The sequence below is a fragment of the Bufo gargarizans genome, chromosome 9 (genome assembly GCF_014858855.1).
Source record: "Bufo gargarizans isolate SCDJY-AF-19 chromosome 9, ASM1485885v1, whole genome shotgun sequence".
Classification (NCBI taxonomy): Eukaryota; Metazoa; Chordata; class Amphibia; order Anura; family Bufonidae; genus Bufo; species Bufo gargarizans.
Window position 1 is genome coordinate 45,028,486 of NC_058088.1, and position 14,521 is coordinate 45,043,006.

Sequence of the window (14,521 nt, forward strand, 5' to 3'; positions counted from 1 at the left end):
CCTCGGGGTCTCTAGTCAACCTTGAGAAGAGTCAAGCTCTCTGGACTTTAAGTACTGATCCAGACTTTGATCTGCCACAATTTGCAAAGGCCTCCACCTATATTAAAATCCTTGGGGTCAAATTTGGGAGGGAAGATAATGCCAAACTAAATTGGGAAGAAAAGTTGGATTCCGGAAATGCAAAGGTTCAGCGATGGAAGAACTGGAGGCTGACCTATAGAGAAAGGGTTACTATGTTGAAGACTTACCTGGTCCCCGTCTTCTTGTACGTCTCTGTTGTCTTTCCTTTGCCAGAACCTTTCTCGGCTAGGCTCTTTAGCCTGTTCTTCCAACTTTTGTGGGGGAACAGGTTGAACCCAATAAAAAGAGGGATCACCTACCTACAGAGGAGAGAGGGTGGGCTGGATATGTTAAATCCAAGGGTGTTCTTTGACTCCATGTTTCTGAAAGTTAATTTTGGTTGCCTGGACTCAAACAGCAGCTCCCTGTGGGCGAACAGTGTCAGGGACTGGATATTGCCTTTTGCAGAGTCTTGGGTGCGAGGCGGCAGTCTCAAGAGGGGTCGGTTTACTCGTGGCTTCCTCCCCCAGTACCTGGAATATGGTCTAAAGTGTGTGAAGAAATGGGGAATAGACAAGGTGTATCTGGAGACTAAGACCAGGAAGGATCTCTATATAAAGATCTGTGGGGCCTTCTATAACTTGCAGCCAGCACTGAGAGACTGTACAACGGCCACCTTGCAGGAAAGTCTTAGGTTCCTCAACGGACCAAGGCTTCCTGCAAAGTTGTTTGACATTGCCTGGCTGTCATTCCATGGGAAGCTTTTTGTCAGAGGCAATTTAAAGTTCCTGAGTGTTCTAGATCGCATGTGTCCCTTGGGCTGTCAGCAGGAGGAGACTATGGAACATTTTATAACCGAGTGCTGGGGAGGGCGACAGATATGGCAGGAGATAGCCAGCAAGCTAAAAATCCCAAGGCTGCAGTCTCTGACCTACCCAGACATTGTATATGGTGTGACATCACAGGTAGCTGACATTGACCGGGGGACCTTGCATTTGATTATTACCATCGTTAAGTACTATCACTGGCAGACAAGAACAAGAGTGTCCATCCACAGTGAGCCCTTCAACCATGAGAAAGCCGTAAACCTCATCCTGTCGGAGCTAAGGTGGGTCAGATCTATAGAAGTTAGGAGAAAGGGCGAGAATGAAAAATTATGGAAGAATGTATATTTGGAGTAATTTCTGGTTCATGTATCCTGGAATTATGTTTATTTATTCATCTTTTCTCCCATTTATTTGCAATGGACTCTTAAGTTAAAGTTATTATAAACTTATTATTTTGATGATATGTATGATTTCAGTGCAATAATTGTTTGTTCATTCTCATTTCGGAATGTACTATTGTATTTTTGCTTGTTTTATACTAATAAAAATTGCCTCCTATGTACAAGAATATAACTACTATAATACTGCTCCTATGTGCAAGAATATAACTACTATAATACTGCCTCCTATGTACAAGAATATAACTACTATAATACTGCTCCTATGTACAAGAATATAACTACTATAATACTGCTCCTATGTACAAGAATATAACTGCTATAATACTGCTCCTATGTACAAGAATATAATTACTATAATACTGCCCCTATGTACCAGAATATAATTACTATAATACTGCTCCTATGTACAGGAATATAACTACTATAATACTGCTCCTATGTACAAGAATATAACTACTATAATACTGCCTCCTATGTACAAGAATATAACTACTATAATACTGCTCCTATGTACAAGAATATAACTACTATAATACTGCTCCTATGTACAAGAATATAACTACTATAATACTGCTCCTATGTACAAGAATATAACTACTATAATACTGCCTCCTATGTACAAGAATATAACTACTGTAATACTGCTCCTATGTACAAGAATATAACTACTATAATACTGCCCCTATGTACAAGAATATAACTACTATAATACTGCCCCTATGTACAAGAATATAACTACTATAATACTGCCTCCTATGTACAAGAATATAACTACAATAATACTGCTCCTATGTACAAGAATATAACTACTATAATACTGCCCCTATGTACAGGAATATAACTACTATAATACTGCCTCCTATGTACAAGAATATAACTACTGTAATACTGCTCCTATGTACAAGAATATAACTACTATAATACTGCTCCTATGTACAAGAATATAACTACTATAATACTGCCTCCTATGTACAAGAATATAACTACAATAATACTGCTCCTATGTACAAGAATATAACTACTATAATACTGCCCCTATGTACAGGAATATAACTACTATAATACTGCTCCTATGTACAAGAATATAACTACTATAATACTGCTCCTATGTACAAGAATATAACTACTATAATACCGCTCCTATGTACAGGAATATAACTACTATAATACTGCTCCTATGTACAAGAATATAACTACTATAATACTGCTCCTATGTACAAGAATATAACTGCTATAATACTGCCCCCTATGTACAGGAATATAACTACTATAATACTGCTCCTATGTACATAAATAACAGTAATAAAAATCTCTCTCTCTGTATATGTTTTTCATGGGCTTCATGCGCTTTGATGGATCTTAACTAGTGTTGATCGAGCGTGCTCGGCACATCGCAGTGTTCAGCCGAATACTGCGTGTGCTTGAGCGCGATGCTCGAGTCTTCTCCCTGCACGTTTTCTGGCTGCTATGCAGCCAATAAACGTGCAGGTAAGTACTGCCACTCCCTGTAAGGCTGTAGCTATGTTGGTTGCTGGCATTACAGTGCTTGGCTGGCCGGAACGCCTCATCGGATGCTTTATAGCACTCGAAGACACGTGGTTCGGCTCAGTCTTAGGGTCCATTCACACGTCCATAGAATGGGTCTGCATACATTCTGCAATTCTGTGGAATGGGTGCGGACCCATTCATTCTCAATGGTAATGGAGAGGATGCTGACAGCAGCTTCCAATAAACATAGAACATGTCCTGTCCTTGTCCGCAATAGTAGACAAGTATTGGCATTTCTATAGGGGTGCCGGCCCTTTGTATTGCGGATCCGCAATACACTACGGACGTGTGACTGGACCCTTAGTCGGGGAGAGCTGTGCTGTAGAAGGGACAGATAGTGTATGGAATTGAATTTCATTTTTGTTAGGCAGGGTTGGTGTTTGAGACCCAAAAGTCCTTTTAATATTGTTGCGTCTGGCAGCAATATATATTTTTAGCGCAACCTGCGATAAATAGCTTGCAACTTTTGCGCCGCTGCAGACAGCGACATTACCTGCGCTACATCTCCTGTCTAGCATGTGCGCAGCCTAAAAATATCTGTGACATCCAGTGTACTTTTTCTGTAGACGGTGTCCGCTGCGGACAGTGACATTACCTGCGCTACATCTCCTGTATAACGTTTCCGCATCCTAAATATCAGAAGGCGAGCAGTAAGGGACGGGGCAGTGGCAGTGCTGCTGATGGTGCACGCAGAGGCCGTGGCCCTGGGCGCGGTGACACTGTGCCTGCTGCCAGAGCACAAGAAACACACTCATCCGCCATACCTAGCTTCATGTCCCAGTTTGCAGGGCGGCGCAGGACACCACTCTCGACGTCAGACCAGTGCTACCAGGTGGCCGGTTGGATTGCAGCAGATAATGCTTCCAGTCGGTTAAGCACCACCCTGTCTTCCACCAAGTCCAGTCTCAGTAGCCAAGAGTCTGGTCAACACAATCCTCACCCTGATCCTCCTTCCTCCCACCATGGAGAGTCTGGGCAAACAAGTGATCCCGCACTCTGATATTCCGAGGAGCTCTTTTCATCGCCATTCCTTGATTTGGCACGCTCGCCAAGCCCGCTTGAAGATGGACAGGAGATTGTGTGCACTGATGCCCAAACTCTGGAGCATCCACAGTCACAAGAAGATGACGGTGGGGAACGGCAATTAGTGTTTCACCAGGTGGATAATGAGGATGAGACACAGTTGTCAATAACTGAGGTTGTTGTTAGGTCAACAAGTCAGGAGGATGAGCAGAGTGAGGAAGTGGAAGAGGAGGTGGTGGACGATGAAGTCACTGACCCAACCTGGGAAGGTGGCAAGCCGAGCGAGGACAGCAGTACAGGGAGGAGGGATCCGCAGCACCGCAAAAGGCTGGAAGAGGCAGTGGGGTGGCAAAAGGGAGAAGGCGGACCACACCAAACAGGCCCGCAACTGTTCCCCGGAGCACCCCCTTGCGGAAATCTCCCTTGCCAAGGAGTAGGTGTTCTGCAGTCTGGCGCTTTTTTGAGGAAAGTGCAGATGACAAAAGAATTGTAATTTGTAACTTGTGCCATGCAAAAATGAGCAGGGGCGTGAACACTAGCAACCTCACCACCACCAGCATGATCCGCCACGTGGCATCAAAGCACCGTAATTGGTGGGCCGAACGCCTGGGTCCACAAACAGTGTCTGCAGGTCACACCACTGCCTCCTCTTCCCCTGTGTTATGTGCTCCTGCCCTGCACCTGGACCTTCGTAAGCACCATCAGCGACCACATCCACTTTCGTGTCCCAGCGCAGCATCCAGATGTCCATATCGCAGGCAAATACCCAGCCACCCACCCACAGGCCATAGCACTAAATGTGCAACTTTCCAAATTGCTGGCCCTGGAAATGTGGACACAGTGAATGCACAGGAGGAAGAGACTGCACAGGAGGAAGAGACTGCACACAGTGACTGCACAGGAGGAAGAGACTGCACAGGAGGAAGAGACTGCACACAATGACTGCACAGGAGGAAGAGACTGCACATAGTGACTGCACAGGAGGAAGAGACTGCACAGGAGGAAGAGACTGCACACAGTGACTGCAAAGGAGGAAGAGACAGCACACAGTGGACACTGAGGCTTTCTGCAGCCTGATGGTGGCGGCCGTCCCTCGTTACTCAGTCCCCAGCCGCCACTATTTTTCCCAGTGTGCAGTGCAAGCCTTTACACCAGCATGTGTCCCGTAACATCCCCCGTGCCCTGACCAACGCAGTTACTGGGAAGGTCCACTTAACCACTGACACATGGACAAGTGCTTTTGGCCAGGGATGCTACATTTCCCTGATGGCAGTGGAGGCCGGGAGCGAGTTGTACCCTGGGAGGGCACAGGTGCTACCAACGCCCATGATTGCGGGCCCTACTTCCATCAGGGTTTCCGCCATCACCTACATTAGTGGCTGCAAGCCCCCCTTCTCCTCCTCCTCCTCCACCTCCTCCTCCTCCACCTCTGAATTATCCTCTTGCGGCACCAGTCAGCCATCAGTCGGTAGCTGGACTGGGGACAATTGTGGAATTTTTTTCTTTACTTCTCTAATTGGGCCAAAGACAACAACGAGGTAAGAAACCGAAGATATTGGACAGACGTTCGGGCGACGCCAGTGAGAACTAATTTTTAATAAAAGTGTTCAGTGGAATCTCTCTCTGACCTCAGGCCTTTCCGTGTATACAGTATACATGGGGCAGGATGATGGAGTCTGTCGCGGGGCGGGGTTCTTCCTCTTATCTTTAGTCGCTGCTCCTCTTCCTCCTATAATTTCAGTGATTATAACGTCTCCAGTTGTCACTTGATTACAATACAGGCTTCACTTATCAGTTACATAACCAGCTGCAGCTACAGAGCTACGAGGCTGAGGCGTGAGGCGCAATTTATGAGGTGGAGAACATTTTCTTACACTTATTTTCATATAAAAAGACATGAACCCCACAGATACAAAGCAAAATGTAATGACGTGAGACAGGACAGACACCCAGCGAAACCTCTGCCCTATAAAAGTACATTACAGGATGAGTACAATCCTCTAGTTACACCCAGAGCTGCATTCACAATTCTACTGGTTGGAATCAGGCTGCAGTTTATATAACTGATCAGCTGCTGCATGTCACATGAGGTTTTATGTCCCTTGCTTGTGCCGTACATTATCTTCCTGTGGATTTTATCTTCTATTACATGGAGCTAGTGTCAGTCTCCACTGTCATTTTGGCATTCCATTTATACCAGGTAATTCAGAAAGAGCCGTTACAGGTTCCTCCCATACAGTCAGGTGCTGCAGTGGCTGTAATAAATGTCCATTATACAGGTATTGGAAAACAACCATCACCCCAAGCGTGCAGCAGAATCACGTAAACACGGACGTATCCATACAGCCTACATGTAATATACTGCGCTATTACACCTTAATATCTGCGCCCATCAGGCGGAACAGAAGATGTTCATTATACACAGTGAAGATAGAATCACAACAAAAATCCTCAAGAGATCAAGTGTAAAGAAAAGAAAGAACGCATAACACGGAACATAAATAATTAATAATCCATATGTGTACACAGTGACTGCACCAGCAGAATAGTGAGTGCAGCTCTGGAGTATAATACAGGATGTAACTCAGGATCAGTACAGGATAAGTAATGTATGTACACAGTGACTGCATCAGCAGAATAGTGAGTGCAGCTCTGGAGTATAATACAGGATGTAACTCAGGATCAGTACAGGATAAGTAATGTATGTACACAGTGACTGCACCAGCAGAATAGTGAGTGCAGCTCTGGAGTATAATACAGGATGTAACTCAGGATCAGTACAGGATAAGTAATGTATGTACACAGTGACTGCATCAGCAGAATAGTGAGTGCAGCTCTGGAGTATAATACAGGATGTAACTCAGGAACAGTACAGGATAAGTAATGTATGTACACAGTGACTCCACCAGCAGAATAGTGAGTGCAGCTCTGGAGTATAATACAGGATGTAACTCAGGAACAGTACAGGATAAGTAATGTATGTACACAGTGACTGCACCAGCAGAATAGTGAGTGCAGCTCTGGGGTATAATACAGGATGTAACTCAGGATCAGTACAGGATAAGTAATATATGTACACAGTGACTGCACCAGCAGAATAGTGAGTGCAGCTCTGGAGTATAATACAGGATGTAACTCAGGATCAGTACAGGATAAGTAATGTATGTACACAGTGACTGCACCAGCAGAATAGTGAGTGCAGCTCTGGAGTATAATACAGGATGTAACTCAGGAACAGTACAGGATAAGTAATGTATGTACACAGTGACTGCTCCAGCAGAATAGTGAGTGCAGCTCTGGGGTATAATACAGGATGTAACTCAGGATCAGTACAGGATAAGTAATATATGTACACAGTGACTGCACCAGCAGAATAGTGAGTGCAGCTCTGGAGTATAATACAGGATGTAACTCAGGATCAGTACAGGATAAGTAATGTATGTACACAGTGACTGCACCAGCAGAATAGTGAGTGCAGCTCTGGAGTATAATACAGGATTTAACTCAGGATAAGTACAGGATAAGTAATGTATGTACACAGTGACTGCACCAGCAGAATAGTGAGTGCAGCTCTGGAGTATAATACAGGATGTAACTCAGGATCAGTGCTGGATAAGTAATGTATGTACACAGTGACTCCACCAGCAGAATAGTGAGTGCAGCTCTGGAGTATAATACAGGATGTAACTCAGGATAAGTACAGGATAAGTAATGTATGTACACAGTGACTGCACCAGCAGAATAGTGAGTGCAGCTCTGGGGTATAATACAGGATGTAACTCAGGATCAGTACAGGATAAGTAATGTATGTACACAGTGACTGCATCAGCAGAATAGTGAGTGCAGCTCTGGAGTATAATACAGGATGTAACTCAGGATAAGTACAGGATAAGTAATGTATGTACACAGTGACTGCACCAGCAGAATAGTGAGTGCAGCTCTGGGGTATAATACAGGATGTAACTCAGGATCAGTACAGGATAAGTAATGTATGTACACAGTGACTGCACCAGCAGAATAGTGAGTGCAGCTCTGGGGTATAATACAGGATGTAACTCAGGATCAGTACAGGATAAGTGATGTATGTACACAGTGACTGCACCAGCAGAATAGTGAGTGCAGCTCTGGAGTATAATACAGGATGTAACTCAGGATCAGTACAGGATAAGTAATGTATGTACACAGTGACTGCACCAGCAGAATAGTGAGTGCAGCTCTGGAGTATAATACAGGATGTAACTCAGGATCAGTACAGGATAAGTAATGTATGTACACAGTGAGTGCAGCTCTGGAGTATAATACAGGATGTAACTCAGGATCAGTACAGGATAAGTAATGTATGTACACAGTGACTGCACCAGCAGAATAGTGAGTGCAGCTCTGGAGTATAATACAGGATGTAACTCAGGATCAGTACAGGATAAGTGATGTATGTACACAGTGACTGCACCAGCAGAATAGTGAGTGCAGCTCTGGAGTATAATACAGGATGTAACTCAGGATCAGTACAGGATAAGTGATGTATGTACACAGTGACTGCACCCGCAGAATAGTGAGTGCAGCTCTAAATAAATGTTCTATTGAGAAAGGATCCATCAGAAATCAAGGAGATCACGCAAAAAAATAAATAAAAATAGAACAGTCTTCTGTATGCACTCGGTATGATCAACACTCAACCTTGTAAAGCCCCCAAGCTCCTGTCAGACATCATGTGTCGTCTCCTATCAGCAGAAGCTTATTTATGAGCATCGATAATCATTACTAGTAATACCACTCCTGTCCACATGGTGCGCTGTTATATGGTATAAAGTATAGACACTGATATTCTGTACATGTAATACCACTCCTGTCCACATGGCGTGCTGTTATGTGGTATAGACACTGATAATCAATACTTGTAATACCACTCCTGACCACATGGTGCGCTGTTAGGATAAAACGTCTCTATGAGTAAAATCAGTGCAGAGGCCATTATGGACCCCTCTCTCTCTCTCTCTCTCTCTCTCTCTCGTCAGGCTGGAGCCTCTAGAAATAGCCCTTATCAGTGTCACATTATTTTGCAGAGTCCTGCGGGATTGTTCTATGGAATATAGTGATTTTCTGCCTCTCGAATCGGAACACGCATCCAAGCACTTGCCGTGGCTTCACTTCCTGCGCATTCTGCTCATGGCGGCTACACTTCCTGCGCGTTCTGCTCATGGCGGTTACACTTCCTGCGCGTTCTGCTCATGGCGGCTACACTTCCTGCGCGTTCTGCTCATGGCGGTTACACTTCCTGCGCGTTCTGCTCATGGCGGCTACACTTCCTGCGCGTTCTGCTCATGGAGGCTTCACTTCCTGCGCGTTCTGCTCATGGCGGCTACACTTCCTGCGCGTTCTGCTCATGGCGGCTACACTTCCTACGCGTTCTGCTCATGGCAGCTACACTTCCTGAGCGTTCCGCTCATGGCAGCTACACTTCCTGCGCACTCCGCTCATGGCGGCTACACTTCCTGCGCGTTCTGCTCATGGAGGCTTCACTTCCTGCGCGTTCTGCTCATGGCGGCTACACATCCTGCGCATGCTGCTCATGGAGGCTTCACTTAGTGCACGTTCTGCTCATGGAGGCTTCACTTCCTGCGCATGCTGCTCATGGCGGCTACACTTCCTGCGCGTTCTGCTCATGGCGGCTACACATCCTGCGCATGCTGCTCATGGAGGCTTCACTTCCTGCGCATGCTGCTCATGGCAGCTACACTTCCTGCGCGTTCTGCTCATGGCGGCTACACTTCCTGCGCGTTCTGCTCATGGCGGCTACACATCCTGCGCGTTCTGCTCATGGAGGCTTCACTTCCTGCGCATGCTGCTCATGGAGGCTTCACTTCCTGCGCATGCTGCTCATGGCGGCTACACTTCCTGCGCGTTCTGCTCATGGCGGCTACACTTCCTGCGCGTTCTGCTCATGGCGGCTACACATCCTGCGCGTTCTGCTCATGGAGGCTTCACTTACTGCTCGTTCTGCTCATGGAGGCTTCACTTCCTGCGCATGCTGCTCATGGAGGCTTCACTTCCTGCGCATGCTGCTCATGGCGGCTACACTTCCTGCGCGTTCTGCTCATGGCGGCTACACATCCTGCGCATGCTGCTCATGGAGGCTTCACTTCCTGCGCATGCTGCTCATGGCGGCTACACTTCCTGCGCGTTCTGCTCATGGCGGCTACACTTCCTGCGCGTTCTGCTCATGGTGGCTACACATCCTGCGCGTTCTGCTCATGGAGGCTTCACTTAGTGCACGTTCTGCTCATGGAGGCTTCACTTCCTGCGCATGCTGCTCATGGAGGCTTCACTTCCTGCGCATGCTGCTCATGGCGGCTACACTTCCTGCGCGTTCTGCTCATGGCGGCTACACTTCCTGCGCGTTCTGCTCATGGCGGCTACACATCCTGCGCGTTCTGCTCATGGAGGCTTCACTTAGTGCACGTTCTGCTCATGGAGGCTTCACTTCCTGCGCATGCTGCTCATGGAGGCTTCACTTCCTGCGCATGCTGCTCATGGCGGCTACACTTCCTGCGCGTTCTGCTCATGGCGGCTACACTTCCTGCGCGTTCTGCTCATGGCGGCTACACATCCTGCGCGTTCTGCTCATGGAGGCTTCACTTAGTGCACGTTCCGCTCATGGAGGCTTCACTTCCTGCGCGTTCTGCTTATGGCGGCTTCACTTTCTGCGCATGCTGCTTATGGCGGCTTCACTTTCTGTGCGTGCTACTCATGGCGGCAGCGAGATTACATGTCTAATGTTGTCCTATAAATAAAAGTGCAGACGCAGCGTCTAAAAATAGCCCCGATTCCCGTCTTGTCCTGGAAGACCTTGTAAGAACGGCCGCGATGTGCGGGAGAGCCGGGGAGAATACTATACCGCCATCTGCCACCTTATATCCACACAGAGCACTACAACCCCCAACTGCTGGACATGAGCATAGTACACATTACACTGTATACATAGAACAAAACATGACTATAATACGATTTTATACTACTACCCCCAGCATGGCCTGACCACTATATATGACTATAATTTATTCTATTCAACGCTACACAAAGCACTACTACCCCCAGCATAACCTGAAAACTGTATATGACCATAATAGATTCTATTACACTTTACACATAGAGCACTACTACCCCCAGCATAACCTGACCAAGGATGTGACCATAATAGACAGACATGTCCTGCTCTCCCCTTTCATCTATAGGTGAATGTGACGGAAGACCCCCATCATCATCATCATCCTCAGTAGTAGTCCAGGCTCTGATGTCCCCTCCCTCCAGTGCTGCTTACCAGGGCGCAGAGCAGGTCCACCGCCTCCAGAATGAGCTCCTGGTGCCCGATGCGGGTGACGCCCAGCTCCTCCAGCTCCTGGTGGGTGATGTGCAGCAGTTGCTCCCCGCTGATCTTCTCCCTCTCAAAGTTTTTGATATATTGCTGTAAACAATCGTCCAACCCTGCAAAGAGCAAAGCATCCATCATCAGCCAAAATTCACAAAGTATCACCCCCATCATCTGACACATCAGAACATGGATATCCCCAGCTGTTCTGCCTTAGAACTGAAGACCTATGAGAATACCATGTGAGGATCCCCCAGACTGAGACCAGTGATGTCATAGCCTTCAAGGTGGTGATGTCACCTTCTGTGGTTAACCACCCGAATGTCACAGTGTGCCGAGGAGCAGAAGACAACTACCCTCAGGGATCCAGCTCTAAAAAACGGCCACCATGGGGGTCATCCGTGGACACCATCTGTATCCGGCCCCATGGACGCGGCTCAATGGCACAACTTCTATATAAAGATCCTTCTACTTGAGGAGCCCTGAAACTTCATCAGACTGGAGGAAGATGATGACCATCAGCAAGACAGAGAAAGCAGGAATCACGTAGACGCCAATGAGATCCCCAAACCCATCAGCCATAGCATTAGAGCCCCCTACTTAATGTTACGTAGAACCCTAAAGCAGCCGAGGCTTGTTGAGGAAGGACTCCTCCAGACCTCTTTCTTTAGAGAGAGATTGGACCAGGCGGGCTAGCCTTCACCACCATCCCCCCCCCCCCCCCCCATACCAGTCAAGATCTGGGCTGCTCATAACCCTGGTTCTCCTTCTTTTGACCACTTTGCATAGGTACTAACTTCTGCATACCAGGATCACTCTACTGGACCGGATGTCCTGGAGATTGTCTGACCAAGGCATCTACACATCACAATTCGGCTGCTCAGATCCTCACGCTTGCTCATTTTACTGCTTTCAACTGAAATTCCTCACCTTTTGCCTGACATATCCCCTCTCTCCGACAGGCGCCACTGTGTCCAGATAACCAGTATATTCACTGCACCCATCAGTGGTTTTATTATATAGATGGTGGGCGTGAGCCTTGTGACTTGAAAGAAAACCACCAGAAACGGAAATGTAATGTTAAGTATTATGCTGTTATGTATTGTACCCAGCAGTCATGTGTGGACGACACAGCGGGGTTAACAATCCTTGCTCTGTCCTTTTAGGAGGTCAGGTGTGGGCTGGTCCCACCCCTACCATGGGCTCTGTCTAGGCTGGAGTTCAGGGAGAGAGAAGGCAAAGCCTGTGTGCTCCCTCTTCTTAGGCCCAGAAGGCCACAGAGACTCACCGATCTCTGCATGATCTACAGAAGGAGAGAACGGAAAGTCTGCATGACCGAGCATTGGAGTTAGGTAACCTGCTACCAAAACTGTTAAGACTTTACTGCAGTGAGGGACACTGTTAAGACACCTTTCACACCTGGACACAACCTGGCCAGTCGTATCTCTAAATCCTGTGTCCCTTATGGTAGGGGTGGGACCAGCCCACACCTGACCTAAAAGGACTGAGCAAGGATTGTTAACCCCACTGTGTCGTCCATACATGACTGTGCTGGGTACAATACATAACAGCATAATACATAACATTACAGCCTCCATTACACGGGTACTATTGCCTGCCATAGAGTCTTCAGAAGAAGATCTGAGACAGAAGGAAGAGGCCCATAACTCCCATCCTTGCTTAAATCGATACATCGTTATCTGAGAGAGAATTGCACTGTGCACGGTTGGAACTGTTTCTGCTATAATTGGATGTACTACAACTCCCACTTTGCATTTAGGTAAAAGAGACATTTGTTCTGCAGCATGTGGCCTGGTTACTGATTCCTGCACCGTACGTCAGGCATTGCACTCTACACGCCCTGCCATACAGAGACTTAGCATCACGGGCACCCAACTACCATCAGACACCAAAAAATCCACTCTTACTCATCATTCTGAAATCAATCCCCTACAGTTCGTCTGGTTTCTCCCATTTCTCTGGATCATCTCTGAGATGTTCTCCACCTTGATCGGAGTCATCTGTAGTAAATTCAGTGGAGTGGAGATGATTTGTACAGACACGGCCCTGTCCATATAAGATCTCACAGCTGACAATGAATCAGAGGAAAACCCAAGCCATGAGGAGGAGAGAACTGCCTGTAGAGCTCAGAGACAGGATTGTGTGGAGGCTCAGATCTGGAGAAGAGGACAAAACCTTTCTGCTGCACTGAATATTCCCAGGAGCATAAAGGTCTCCAGAATTCTTACATGGAAGAAGGACCAGGACTCTTCCTAGTGCTGCTGCACCCAAACTAAGTAATGAAGGGAGAAGGGCCCTGGTAAGAGAGGAGACCAAGAACCCAATGGCCCCTCTGGCCAAGCTCCAGAGATCTGTGTGCAGATGGGAGAAACATCCAGAAGGTCGACCATCACTGCAGCCTCCACCAATCTGGCCTTTATGGCAGAGAGGACAGAAAGAAGCTTCTCCTCAGTAATGTCTGGGGGAAACCAGGCGCCGCTCATCACCTGCCCAATACCATCCCTATAGTGAAGCATAGTGGTGGCAGCATCATGTCTGGAGGAGACCAGGCGCCGCTCATCACCTGCCCAGTACCATCCCTACAGTGAAGCATGGTGGTGGCAGAATCATGTGTGGAGGAGACCAGGCGCCGCTCATCACCTGCCCAATACCATCCCTACAGTGAAGCATGGTGGTGGCAGCATCATGTGTGGAGGAGACCAGGCGCCGCTCATCACCTGCCCAATACCATCCCTACAGTGAAGCATGGTGGGGGCAGCATCAGGTATGGAGGAGACAAGGCGCCGCTCATCACTTGCCCAATACCATCCCTACAGTGAAGCATGGTGGGGGCAGCATCAGGTATGGAAGAGACAAGGCGCCGCTCATCACTTGCCCAATACCATCCCTACAGTGAAGCATGGTGGTGGCAGCATCATGTCTGGAGGAGACCAGGCGCCGCTCATCACCTGCCCAGTACCATCCCTACAGTGAAGCATGGTGGGGGCAGCATCAGGTATGGAAGAGACCAGGCGCCGCTCATCACCTGCCCAATACCATCCATACAGTGAAGCATGGTGGTGGCAGCATCATGTCTGGAGGAGACCAGGCGCCGCTTATCTCCTGCCCAATACCATCCCTACAGTGAAGCATGGTGGTGGCAGCATCATGTCTGGAGGAAAGCAGGCGCCGCTCATCTCCTGCCCAATACCATCCCTACAGTGAAGCATGGTGGGGGCAGCATCATGTCTGGAGGAGACCAGGCGCCACTCATCACCTGCCCAATACCATCCCTA

At 47.6% G+C, this 14,521-nt stretch overlaps 1 protein-coding gene across 1 annotated transcript in view; it reads right to left on the reverse strand.

Annotated features, from left to right (window-relative positions):
• The window catches only part of LOC122919771 (connector enhancer of kinase suppressor of ras 2-like), a 65,040-nt gene extending 52,472 nt beyond the window's left edge, over positions 1–12,568 (reverse strand). Inside the window, exons 1-2 of the mRNA XM_044268956.1 lie at positions 12,514–12,568; positions 11,178–11,341 (exon numbers count right to left, since the gene is read on the reverse strand). Of these exons, the coding sequence (XP_044124891.1) occupies positions 11,178–11,341; positions 12,514–12,568 (219 nt within the window). The remainder of the gene's footprint in view (positions 1–11,177; positions 11,342–12,513) is intronic.
• Positions 12,569–14,521: the final 1,953 nt, after the last annotated feature.